General features: G+C 52.3%; 1 protein-coding gene across 4 annotated transcripts in view; it reads right to left on the bottom strand.

Moving 5' to 3' along the window:
* Positions 1-1,317: 1,317 nt before the first annotated feature.
* Positions 1,318-13,629, bottom strand: part of ACACA (acetyl-CoA carboxylase alpha) — a 108,129-nt gene continuing 95,817 nt past the window's right edge. For all 4 annotated transcript variants that reach the window (XM_074922918.1, XM_074922921.1, XM_074922919.1 and 1 more), the window contains 4 exons: positions 8,589-8,743; positions 7,961-8,131; positions 5,415-5,551; positions 1,318-4,220 (listed from right to left, as the gene is read on the bottom strand). In XM_074922918.1, coding sequence (XP_074779019.1) covers positions 4,094-4,220; positions 5,415-5,551; positions 7,961-8,131; positions 8,589-8,743 — 590 coding nt within the window. In that variant the 3' untranslated portion in view covers positions 1,318-4,093. The remainder of the gene's footprint in view (positions 4,221-5,414; positions 5,552-7,960; positions 8,132-8,588; positions 8,744-13,629) is intronic.

Below are 13,629 nucleotides of genomic sequence, written 5' to 3'. Positions count from 1 at the left end.
GATAAGAGTCAAAGCCCCACTAAGCATGCTTTTGAATTTACTTATCAGTGTTTAAGCAGGCTTTTCTCCCCGCCACCCCCCCACCTGGGTGCTGTGATACACGGGGAGAACCTGGGCCGGCAGCGCCAGCTTAGGAGGCCCCGTTTCATCTCCGACCTTGCCGGTAAGGGCAGCACTTTATTCCTGGCGTGGAAAACGGCCCCTGGCCTGGATCTGAACGTGCTGTGGGAGAAAGCGCAGCCTCTGAAATCCCCGAGTGACGCTCGCCGGAGCCAGGCCCGCAGAGGCTCTGCCCCGACGCTGCCGTGGGGGCCCCTCGCGCGCCCCAAGGATGCTGCCTCGGCGGGGAGGAGGCTGGACTGTGCGTCATGCACCAGTACGCCCAGTCTGGGTGAACTGGGGCAGGCGCTGCCCCCCCCCCAGTTCCTTCCCTGTCCCTGCAGGGAGCACCAGCCCCCGGCAGGGTCCTGTCCTGCGGGGCGGGGGCAGAAGCTTGGAGTGCTCTTTAATAAGGGCACAGATAACCAGGATGATTTCCACTAAGTTTTCTTAATGCTGCCAATTAACAGCAAGTGAGATATTTTTTTTTCCCCCCCAATAGAATATTAATTCTTTATTAATTCATGATACAGCTGCTAATTAGTACCTACACAAATGGGCATTATACCTTTGCAAAACATTGCACAGCAACTAGAAGGTGTATTGGGGAATTATGTCTGTGATGGGGGGGTTGTATTAATCCTCTCCCTCCCCCAACCCCACAATAGCAAAGAATTTCAACTTTCAGACAAACAACTTCATTTACAAGTGTGTCTCTAATTAGCTGCAGAATTAGTAAAGCAGAGTTTTCCCCCCATAGATCGGCCAAACCCCTGAGGGAGGCTGTGGAATAGAGAGAATCGCATTTCCAATTATTTTGTTGAATTGCTAATTTAGTTATTGTGCCTGGCGTAATTGTGATGGGTATTGGGTGTGCAATTCAATTTGTTTTAAATATTTGTGGGAAGGCTGATCAGTAATGGAGCTGACCTATTTCATGGCCCAAATTGAGAGAAGAGACTAAAACAAAAAACAGCTACAAAGCCACAGTTTGTCTCAGTTTTTATTTTGATGTCTCTCATCCCTCTTAAGACTGTTGATGCAACAAAAGGTTTACATTAAAAGATGATGGCACTTTGATCTTGGGCTTTTGAGAGCTTACAGCTTTGGTACTTCTTTTCTTGGCATTTTAATATGTAGATATTTTAGGCTAAAGAGTTTTAAATGCGTTTCTGGAGTTCAGTAGGGTCCGTCCCCTCACCCACCCACCCCCGGTTATATTGTTTGTTAAGGTGATTTATGTTTTTTAACCATCAGGATTCTGGTTTGAGAAATGGGCAAAAAAATAACTGCTGAGAGTTGTGTTTGCTCACGTGGTCCAGTTTAACATCACCCTAATACTCACCTTTAGCACAAAGGAACCTTCTAGAAGGTGTTTGTGTCACTGAGCTCTGGGGAAGATTAAAAGACGACAGTAAATGTGAGGAGGAGGAGGAGCAGGACCCGCGGCGGCTGGCGTTACGCCGGGGCAGAGGCCGGAGCCCGCGCTGGGACGAGGAGCTGCTCCCTCTGCCCCGGCGCCGCGGAGGGTGCGCAGGGCACGCAGCAGAGCCCGGGGGGGTAAATTCTGGTGCCCGATCGGTAGGAGGACGCTCTGCTCCGGCTGGCTGAGTGCCGGGGCGGGCTGTGCCCCCTGGGGTCGCGTCTCCGAGGGTTTATTTCAAACGTGGCCGAGTCCGGTGGGACGCGGCCGAGCCCGCGAGGTGCTGCGGGTCCGTCCCTGCGGCAGCCGCCAGCCCCGCTCCGGAGGTGAAACTCCTCGGTCTTGCCTGCAGGGAAGGCAGAGCTCCCCGAGGGCTGCTCAGGGCGAGGGTGACAGATTTCCACTCCCGGCAACAGAGATGTAATTCATTCTTTTTATTAAAAGAAATTGAGGTAAGTGAAATACTTCAGCACCAGCGAGAACCGTACGTACCGAGGGGGGGTTCCCCGCCGCCCCCGCCCCGCTGGGTAACCGCCCCCCGCGCCTGCGGCCAGGGCCGGGCCCCCCCAGGGCTGGTGCTGGACTTTGACCTCAGACCAGCTCCACTGTGACCTAACGGCTCTTTTTTTGGAGCTGCTTTACCCCCGGGTGAAGCGGAGCCTGGCTCGGCGCCTGGAACACTGACACAGCGCCAGCTCCTGGCCCAGCAGGGTCCCGGAGCACCCGCGGACGCCCTGGGAAAGGGACTTGTGGGGACACCAGCACCCAGGAAACCCTGGTGACGGGAGCCCAACGTGCGGTGCTGCCAGGCCGAGCCATCCTCCGTCCTGCTGCAGCCCACGGTGGCAAAGTTAAACCATCTTTGGGGGTTGTTCAGGGGGCTCAAGAGGCAAAACAAAAATGTCTTTTAAATCAAATTAGGGTTCTTAACTATTAAGAAAAAGCTAGTCCTTCAGATGCCACAGGTCTGCTGGGCAGGGGCAGGGCTGCGCCGCTGCTGCACGCCCCCCCGGGAGGAGCAGTGAGCCCCCACGCTGCACCCCGGGGTGTTCCAGGAGCTCTGGCACCGCACACAGAGAAGGGGGTGAGGCACTGGCAGCATCGTTAATTCATTCTCGTAAACACATCCCATTCCTGCTGCACTGCAAGAGGAATTGTGAAATCTGAAATACTTTTAAGACAATCATTGGTGTGAGCCCTCCAGCTCTGCTTAGACCAACTTCTGTAACAGTACCTGTGTACTGGGGGTTGACCGTGCTTCCCTCCAGTGTCTCTGATTTTTTAGTACTGGCAGGAGGCCCATGAAAATAAAAAAGCTTAGAAATAAGCCAGAGACTGGGCCGGGGTCAGCTGGCGGTGACAGCTCAGGCCTGGCTCAGAGCCGGCGCTGCGCCCCCCTCCGGTTAGTCCCGACCGGCTGCAAAAAGGGACCATTAGAGCGGGATCACCCAAAATAACTTCCATCTTCCGCAGCCAAGGGCGGGCAGCTCCGCTCCAGCCAGCGCCGGGTGACGGGGAAGAGCTTTGCTGGGAGGCGTTGGGCAAGGGCCTGCCGCGGTTCTGCCCCCGCTGGTGTATCTGACTCTGCCCTTGCCCTGCCCGTACCCTGCCAGGCTGCGGCTCCTTCCTGCTCCAGGCACCTGCTCACGGGAAGTTTATGGCACGGTGGGGGCTGCCCATGTCTGTCATCCCTCCAAACGGAGTAGGGAAGGAGGAGCAGAACTGACCCAGCAGCCGCGGTCTGGTCTCTTTCACCTCCTCCTCGAAGGGCCTCTCGCACGCGTTGCTGACCGCTCTAAAGGAACGGGGCACCGAGGCAAAGCGGGTGGGATTCAGCCTCCAAAACCCCACCCCGACACCTCCACAGTGCTGGGACGCCCGGGAGCCTCCCCCACCGCCGGCGTGGGGCCAGCCCTGGCCACCCCAGCCTAAATCCTGGATTGTTTTTCCTCTACTAGCAAGTGAGGTTTGAAATACAGAGCCCAGCCGCGGGCTCCCCTCGACCACAGGCTGCCAGGCGGGAGGATCTTGGGCTCCCACCTGCTCCTGGGAGGCAGCGCCCGTCCTCGGCGACGCTCTCGCAGGGCGTGACGTTGGCACTTGTCAGCACAGAGCTGCTGGGAGCGGGCGGGGAGCGAGGAGGGAAGCAGGTGGGGGCGCAGGGGTGGAATTTAAAGGAGCCCCTGCTTCGCTACGCCGAGACCTCACGGTGCCGCAGCACCCGTCATTGCCTGGCTGTAGCGCTTCCGAGCAGCCAACCGGTGCGTTGGTCCAGTCACGCTTTGTTAAATAAATAAGGTACAGTTAGACAGCTGTAACTCAGTTCCGCAGGCGCTTGTGTTTATACATTTTCCTCGTGTCTCTGGCCAAAGAGCACACTTCCTCTGGTCAGTCTGATTTGAAAAAATAAAAATGTCACTCTTCCAGCGTTTCCCTGAGCCTCCCGGTCTCGGTACAGTGGTCACAGTCGAGCAGACAAAGGGCAATTCTGAGCTTTTTCTTTTTTTTCCTTTTTTTTTTTTTCACCCCTCCACTGTACCGGGCAGGGGGGAATGTGGGAGATCGATGCTCTTACGTTGAAGAAGGCGAGTCCATTGTGGAGAGGATCCGCACGATCTCGGCTCGCTGGGTGGGTGATATATGCTGGGTCATGTGCACGATGGAATCCATGGCAACCTCGGGATTGGCCTGGACCAGGCTGGAAAGAAGCGAGAGGTAAGAGATGGCAGCCCTGGAGCGCGTCCAGCAGCTCCCACCAGGCCCGGGGAGGGGAGAACTGAGCTGGGGGGGCTGCGGGAGAGGCTGGACGAGGCACCGGTGCGAGCCAAGGGCGACCGGTGCAGGAGCCACGCTCGCTCGATCTGCGGGTGGCAGATCCGTCCCCGCACACACGGAGGCTGAAATCCCGAGAGGCCGGGCCCAGGGTGGGCCCAGCAGCACCCACACCCCTCTCCCCCCATCCCCCAGATGGAGAAACTGGTGGAAATGACGGAGGAGACGCCCTACGGAGTCAGACGTGGGAACCACAGGAGCTTCGCTCCGCAGTTCAGTGCCCTCCCCCAGCTCTGCTGTCTCGGAGGCAGAGCTGCTTTAAGAGACCTCCGGTTTAGGACCTAAAAATTATCAAAATTAGATCTGTTCAAGTCCAGCGAAGCATTTGGCTCGTGAGGCTTAACTGGCTCTGCTGGATGAATGTCTGTGCAATGCACACAGTGACTCTTGCAAGCAGGAGGAACAGATACTCCGCCAACGTTAAGTATTTTGGGGGCTTATTTGGTGTAGTCTGAGACAGCAATCGAGAGAACTGGATGTTTCACGACACTGAGCACAGAAGAAACGAGGCAGCTTGCCTGGGAAGTCTGGGGCTACAAAAAATTCAAGGGCAGGAAGGCGTAAGGACATCCTGGTCACATGTGGCCACCAGGCCACTGCGACAGTGGTAGCACAGCTCAGAGATTTTGTTTTCTCTCCTTGCTTCACGCAGCATGCAGCCCTCTAAAATAATTTTCCTTTTGTCTCAAATGGAGAAAAGACCCATTAGGAGTGAAATTCCTGTGCCCTGGCTGCTCCCGGTTCAGTGAGGAGCAGCATGGCCGGGGAACGGGGCCGCTGCTGGGTTCGAGCCCAGCTCTGCCCCTCTGTGATCCCGCTCGAGGCACCTGCACGTGCAGGGGGGCGGGAGGGGCGGGCGCTGCACAAATCCCTGTTCCACGTTTGCCCCTGTATTTGCATTTCCAAAGGAAACCGCATTTCCACATACTCCTCCTGTGTTTGCCACACAAAAAAAGCCAATGAATCCACTCTCCTCCGCTGGGGAAGTGCACGAGGCCAAGATCAGAGCCCGAGCTTTCAAAAATCCCCGTTCCGCAGGGGCAGCGCGCGGCTGGCTCACCTCCGGATCTGTTTGAGGATGTAGTCCCTCGAGATGTATTTGATGTTTTCATCCACAACCGAGCGAACGCCTTCTTCCTCCGTCAGCTGTTTTTCCAGCCACTCCACCAGGTCCTTGTTGCTGTCCCACAGGTAGGCCTGTGAACAAACCGCACGTGTCACCGGGCAGCCGCCGCTGCCTGCGCCCTCCCCGAAATCGAACTCGCAATTACTGGCAGCCGCAGGTTCAAACATTTCCCTGGCAGCCCTCTGTGGTTTTTTTCCTCGGCGCACGGAGTTTCTATAAACGCAACGAACGGCTAGCAAAAAAGTGATATTATTTCGTTATTTCTTTTGCATCTCCTTCCATAAATGGGACTAAAGGGAATCGCAGAGGCAGCGGCGCTGCCCGTGGCTGCCGCTGAACTGCCCGCATCAGCCCCACAAGCTCTCCGGGCTAAAATCCCCGTTTCCCTCTGAGATCAGACGCCCAAGTTTGGGTGAAATATGACTGAGGTGAGGGCTGGGGGGGGTGAGAGATGCAGCTGATCTGGGGTTTTGCCAGCGCTCGGCTGCCAGGGGACCAACAAGTCACCTCAAGACTGACCCGGTGGCCCCAGCAGCCCCATCCCAGGTGTGTGCGCTGCGGAGGAGGCCGGGGTGGCCACATCCCGAGAAGCCTGGGCAACAAACCCCTTTTTCCCTTTTGCAAGATCATTTCACCTGATATTTGCTAGGTAGTTGACTACATAATAATTCAGGAGTGGGTTAGACGCCTAATAGCCTTCTTGCTCCTCTTTTCTCCTCTCATTTTCTTTACAAATCATTTAAGAATCGTTTTGTTAATGGTTTCCGGAAAAGCAAGTACCGCCATTAGCACTCATTCATATTTATGTCATTTTATTTGGGTAATTAAACACAAAGCTCGTCATTTAAAGGTGCACTATCCTTCTCTGTTATCACTAACGAAGTCAAAGTCAGAATGACAATGAGCTCGGTGCAGCACCGTGCGGTGCGGAGGGACCCTCCCGGCACCCGGGGACACCGGGAACCTCCAACCCCTCTGACCCTCGGGGGTCCCGGGGGAGTTCAGGGGCTGCCCAGGGGCGGGAGGCGGCAGCACCCAGGGGGTGCTTGCACCCGAAGGTGAAGCCTCGCCGGGGAGGGCCCGCGGGGCTGCCGAGGCCGCGGAGCAGCAGCAGCATCTCCCCTCTCCTCTGTGCCAGCGGAGAGGAGCACTCGCGCCTCCGCACGGCTCACCCTTCACTTAGATAGATATTTAATTATCAGTTTCCAAAGTCCAAGAAATCCTCTCCCTCTTCCCGGGGGCGCCCACGGGCAGCGCTCGCTCCTTCCCCCTTTGCTGCGCCCGTGGGCAAGAGCCGACACCGCTCTGGGGAAGCCCCTTCCGGCCCCCAGCCTTGGTCCTGCCTGACACCCTTCAATAAGAAAACGGGATTTTTTTTTTTTTTTTCCCTAACGTTATGTATATGATTGTCTTAAATCAGTGATGTCACTTCAACTTCGAGATTTTGCTTATTTCATTGGGTTTTTTCTTCTTATTATTTTAAACTCGTTAGGTTTTGCTCCTTGCTTCTGCCCCTAGACATGACAGAAATGCTCCCTGCATACAAAGTAGGGCACTTAGGAAGATTTCAGGGAAAAGAAAAAATAAAAAAAGCCAAGAAGCTGCCTTACGGTTGCAGACCTGCGTAAAGCTAGATTTACCCAAGAATCCCAAAGCTTTTAGTTTAGGAGAATATTTAATACTCTTATTAATCATTTTTAATCCGTTTGCTTTTAATTAAGAAACAGCATGATGCTTTCCTATCAACATATGCCAGGGAGCAGATTAATTGTGGCTTAAGATAACTCTCCTTGATTGGTGTAATGTATTAGCTAACGAGATGCCCGCTTTTAAAGACGTTCAGACACTACCTTGGAAAGCCTGCTGCCCTCCAGAGAACACTTCCCCCCCCTGGTTCTGGAACCCCTGAGTGTTTGTGACTTTAAATATAGAATAAAGTAAAATAAAATAGAATAAAGTAAAATAAAATAGAAAAATAAAATTTTAAAAATAGAAAAATTAAAAAATAGAAAAAATTAAATTTAGAAAAAAAAAATAGAAAAATTCAAATTTAGAAAAATTAAAAAATAGAAAAATTCAAATTCAGGGGGAAAAAAAGAAAAATTAAATTAAAAATAAAATAAAATCTCAGATTGGAGGACTGTGACAAACACCTAAGAGCAGCTCCAGATGTTGCTCTCCAGAGGTTTCCAGCTTCCCAGTCTGATCACAACCACAGGAATCCCCCGGGGGTGGTGCCAAGGTGCCCCCGCCCCGGCAGTCAGAGCTCCGGGCTGATCCCTGTCCCTGTCCCAGCCCTGTGTGACCCGGACACGAGGGACACTTGGCAGAAGAACAGTGGGGGTCCTTCTCTTTCATAACCTAAGAATGTTTGTGGACATTACAATTTAAAACCAGAGATCAAACCCCACCTGAGAGAACTTCACTGAACATAAGCCCAGGAAGGACTATTGCCTTGGGGAAACTGCTTCTCCATTTACCTTCACTGTCCCTTCGACTTCCACAAACCAGCGTCTCAGCATAGCCTGGATCTGCCCGTCCGTCAGCTCAGGATTGGCATCATGGATCTTTTTTTTTACCACATCTTCTAGAAGAAGACGTCTTAATCTCCAGTAGAAGAAGGTACGGGAAGTTTTCCAGTCTAGAATGTCCTGCCCAAGACACAAGTGGAGAAGGAGAAATGAGTGAGGGACATTTACATGGAAAAATATATAGGCCTTACTCCTGACGGCAAAACCAGGCTTACAGCCGTTGTCTAGTTGGTTCTACCTCCTGCATGTGAAATGCAAAGACTCCCACATCTGAGCTTTGCAGACTTAACGTGCTGTTGGGCGTTGGAATGGGCTGCCCAGGGCAGGGGGGAGTCCCCGGGATCCCTGGAGGGGTTGAAGAGTCGGGGTGACCCAGCGCTGAGGGATCTGGGGGAGTTGGGAACGGTCAGGAGGAGGGTCATGGTTGGGCTGGAGGAGCTTCAGGGGCTTTTCCAGCCTGGGGGATTCTGTGATTCTGTTTATTTGCAGGCCCGCAGGCAGCAGCAGCTTGTCCCACTGGAGACTGCCAGTGTCAAACCCTCCAAGGACGACCCCGGGGAGGCTCCGTGATACTCACAGTTATGACACCCTTCTCCTGCATCCGCCCCGGCGTGTCGTGCAAGTCAGCAAACTGCATGGCTACCTGGTGGTAAATGGGACTCAGGAATTCCTCCCGCTCCTTGAGCTTGGTCTCCAGCTCTTTTCGGTCAGCAGGGCTCAGCTCGGGGGTACCTGCAACCGGTACGGCCACACGTCAGAGACAGGAAAGCAGAGGGGGCTACAAAGGAGGGAAGGCGAGCAGCTCTGCACGGCCCAGGGGGACGGGGGGCTGCTTCTGTTCCTGCACAGACTGGCCAGGACAAACACCAGCCCGTCAGCTCCCCGCAATGCCAAGCGGAGTCTCGAGTCAAACGTTAAAAGTGTTCCAGACCAGATTTCCAGCCACTGATATTCAGGCAAGAGCTTCGAAGGAGCTTTCACCATGGAAACTCTATTCCATTTAAATGCCAATGAGCTGAGCCATCAATTAAGTGACATTTACTGGACTTACTCCTAAAAAAGAATAATGTCCCAACACGCAGTTCATTTAGCAAGAAACACGGACAGTGTAAAACCACCTACACAATTTCAAGTTTTCCTGCAGGCTGGTTCCTGCCAGTAGCTGTTGGAGTCGCTGCCTCATTAAGGAAAACACAAGTTACACCAGAGATGCCAAAACCGCTCACGTTCCGTTTACAAGTGACCGGCACGCGCTGCCGCAACCACGGACTGACATGGTGGACAAGAATAAAACTGTGTCAAGATGATAATGTCCTGTGGAGTTCTTAATTTTTCATTTATTTTAAAACATTCAGCTCTGATAAAATTAACTTGGGTTAAAACAAAGCCACGCATTAAACAGTTTCTGATTAATTTCAGAACTGCCTGACCCAGACTAACGCATCATGCTGGTCGCAGCTCCTGTCGCGTCCCGCAGCAGACCCAGGTGCTCCCTCCCACAGCTGCCCCTTTGCCAAACCAAGAGTGTAAACGCCCTCTTCCCCCGGAACAGCCCGCAGGGAGCATAACCAGAGTGCAACTCTCTGCTGAACCCGCTGTCATTTACACCAGGTCAAAGCTGGCCCAGAAGCTGACGCTTCTCCTGCGCTGCCTCACCAACACGCAGGGCAGAGGTCCTTGTGCAGAGGCAGAGTATTTAGAGCTGATCTTAGTTCAATTTAAGCAAAGATTGCAATCTGAGCCAAATTATATGGTACTGGATACTCTGCTGAATTGTGCCATTTTTTAACCTCCCACCCACACCAGCAGCTCTGGTTGCAAGTTCACGGCCTTGGAGGCAGCTGCCTCCCATCCCGCCTCCCCTTTTAAACCAAGGCCGCTGGCAATCCCAAGCGGGGTCATGGTTGAGTCTTGCTCCAAGCACTGGCGGGTTGTAACATTCGACTGTCCTTGGGCACCTTCCATTGAAATGTTAATCTAACCGCCCTGCGCCCGGCCCTGCAAGCCTGACTGCGCCTTCAGCGTGCAGAGAAAACAAAGAGCTGTCCTACCCAGGGGCACGAGAAGTCAAGGGGAGAACCTGCAACAAAAGCTGGCGGAGGACAACGCTCCCTGCCCTTGTTATCTTGTAGCCTCAGTGCCAGGGCTGCATTTTGTGAGGGTGTGATGCCACCCAGCTTTTGTTGGTTTTAATTTTTCTCCTTTGCGAAGGAATGTCAATGGGATGAAACACAACATCAACACCTATTGTGCACCTGAGAGCTGAGTCACCGGGTCCTCAGCAGCTCCACAGACGCGGTCCAGCCTGACAGCGGCAGGCAGCCCCAGCAAGCCGAGTCCCTCCCAACACCACCAGCTTAAATAATCGGGCAGAAGTTTTACAATAAGCCCCAACAACAGGGAACACTTTAACACAGGGCAAAAAATCAAACGGTGGAACTCATTGTCACCTGAGTGGCAGAAGTACAAAGGGGCTCCCAGAAAGGGATCGGACAAATTCACGCAAGGAAAGTCCATCCCAGGCTTCTAATCCTGAAGATCAGAAATTAATCTGTTCCCAGGAAGCCTCTAAACCACAGACCTGTCGGAAGATGAGACAGCGTCCTGGGGAAAGCACACACAGACACACAGACAGACACAGACAGACAGACAGACACTCCCAAGGCACAGGCCAGCCATACGATGCTTCTTTCTAGGAAAGGCCTGTTTTTATGTGCCTACCAATATAAATGTTACCTAACCTTTCAAATGGTAGTAAGAAGGTTTTAATTAAGAGAAGCTACTCTTGTAACCTTCAGAATAAAAAATTATATATATTTATCCATGTTGAATTCACAGGCTCCTACAACTCCCCATTTTAAATGGCAATGCATGCACTTAAGCCAGTAACACTCATGTATTCTGGCCTCTCTGCCGCACTCACGGTGTACAGTCAAACCAGCCAGGCCCAGTAATGATTTAGGTGAGATTAACAAATATGTCAATGTCTATTTTCTGCTTAATTTAAAAGCAGCGTCTATAAAGATTTTTGACTTCTGAACCCTGTTCTCCTGGAAGAAAGAAGGTAACAATGAGGAGGGGGGATAAAGAGTGATTATCCCATCATCGATCGTTTGTCAGGAGCATTTCTTATTCACTGGACTATTGTAAAAAGCTAAGCTCTCGATCAATCCTGTAAGCCCCCTGTACAATTAAATATCTTGGAATGGTTTTCTTTCTTTCCTAGTCAGATCTTGAGGCCTCAGGGTTTTTTCGGAAAGCTGGGGCTTTATTTATTTATTTCTCGGAAAAAGAAGTCTCCTTCCACAAATCTTATACTGGCAAGGAGAGGTGAGTTAAAATACGGGATTCCTTTGCTCTAAAGGTACTTGACAGTTAATGAAACTGTTAAAGTTTAAATCATAGGAACATTATAGACCTCTAGGTATGGATCGGCTACTAATCAATAGAGAAACAAAAGAAGCAGCCCTCTGAAACGGCCACATTACAATGCAAACACAAAGTGTGCGGGTTTTGGCATGCAGGTGGGGCACGGAGGGAAGACAAGACGACAATTTAAAGGAAGGAAGAACATGCCTGACCTTCCTAACTTGGCAGGCAGCACAGGACACTTTGTAAGGCAGCACTCTAAGCGCCATAAAATGTCACATTTATCTTGGATTGCAGTTTGCTCTGCAGTCTCCAAGTACGCGCGTATCTATATATAGTGCTGTATGATCACAGGCATTGGCCTGATCGGAAGAGGCTAGGTAAATGTCTTAATTCTGCTCTCAGCACCTTGACAGCCTACCCACAGTGGTAAATGCACCGAGACCTCTTCGTTCTATGGTGTCTTTTTTCTTTCTTTTTTATTTTTTTGTTCCGTAGCAAAACTGCCTTGAAAAAGCTGAAAAAAATGCGTTGGGGAAGCAACAACATCAGGGTACCAAAGAGTCTGGAGGGTCTTTTCTGAGGTCAAAAGAGCATTGGCCGGGGTCTTGCCAAAACCCTCTGCACAAACATACCCAGTTAAACCAACAAACCCAAGTTTAAAACCACGGATGACAAGTACTCCACCTATAAAGTTACCAAATGCTTTGTGCAGGGAGCAGGCAGCTCATGCCAGCCTGTCACCCCCACCAACACCCCACCAGCCCATCTCTGCCATCTCTCCGTGGGGTGACACCAGTCTCCCCATCCCTCTGCTACAGCCTGGCTTTCGGGGTTACAAACCCTTTTCTTTGTGTCCTACAGCCTGTAACAGGCCCCCAAACCTCGGGTGGGGGCTCTCAGTAGCCGGGTGGCACAGAACAAGAAATGCCAAGTACTGCGGTTGCCAGAACAAGGCCTCTAACACCCCTGCAGAGAAAAACCCTTCCCGGCCCTGCAGCAGGGATGTGCACAGATGCTTCACAGCCCGTGCCCATGGAGGAAGGCTTCAGAGGAGCTGCCCTCCCCGCGCAGACAAACGGAAAACCCGCCGCTATAAATCCACGCAGAGACCTCTCCTGTAAAACACTCTGATACTGAATATCAATTTATACTCCTCTCCAAAAGTTAAGGGGAAGCATCACGGCAGGGAAAGCAACACCTAAACTATTTTGATTTGTGCCCCATTAAACAAAAAAAATCTCCTCCAAAGTAAGCGGCGTGTCCGAGCATCCCCCGACGCGAGCGCGGGCAGAGGGAGCCGCCGCGAGCGCAGGGTCCTGCTGCGGTGGCAGGGCACGGGCTGCCTTTAATAAAGTTCCTGCCAGACGGAAATGGCTCGGCAGGACCATGAATCATGGCTTCCCATAACATTTAGTAGCAAAGTGCTTTTTTTAAATATGACCAGTTTAACAGGTTAGACAAAATGACTTCAAGAAATGTTATTGTAGGTTCCCTCTGATTGCAGAAAGCCAGGCAGCTTCTGAATCAATTTGATGGTTTACGGTTTCTAAGCCGTTAAAATGTGGGATTTTCTCCCGCAGCCTCAGCATGGCCAAGCGTTTACTTGTCCGTTTTCCTCTTCCACAAACAGGACCCAAATCCCGGGGTGAAGCCCGGCACCGAGGCCTCTGACCCAAGGGATGTGCAGAGACGGCCCCCGCGCCGACCCCGGGGTTCTGCGCCCTGAGAGCCGGGCAGGGCGGACGGCTCCGGCCCCGGGGCCTGCCCATCCCCGCGGCCAGTGACCCGACGAGCCGCGGGTCCGGCAGCCCCCGCCGCAGATGGGACCCTCCAGCCAGGCCTCAGCTGCCAACACCCACCTCTGACTCCGGCAAACTACCCTACACCTCCGATTTTCAAAGATGACTTTTACAAGATAAACAGAGCATTAATAACGATTGAGTATCTCGATGTTACAAATACTACAGGCAAACTTGGGGATTATTTTTTTTACCCCGAGTAACATCAGAAAACCCCCACGTTAAGTTCAATTTATCTTGCCATCTGCCCATGGCCATTCTCTTCAGCAAAGCCGTTAAATCCCACTGCAGCGTGTGCTGGAACTGTCCTTAGGAAATGAACTCTGGAGAAGTACACCAGCTGCCCTGCACCAGTGACAGGATTAAATGTCGATTTTAATCCTGGTTATGACTGTCCCACCTGATTTCCACATCTGCAACAACAATCCTCCTACCTGAATCTCACCT

This window comes from Athene noctua, chromosome 19 (genome assembly GCF_965140245.1).
Source record: "Athene noctua chromosome 19, bAthNoc1.hap1.1, whole genome shotgun sequence".
Classification (NCBI taxonomy): domain Eukaryota; kingdom Metazoa; phylum Chordata; class Aves; order Strigiformes; family Strigidae; genus Athene; species Athene noctua.
Note: the sequence above shows the minus strand (reverse complement) of the source record. Positions and strands in the feature narration are given on the sequence as shown.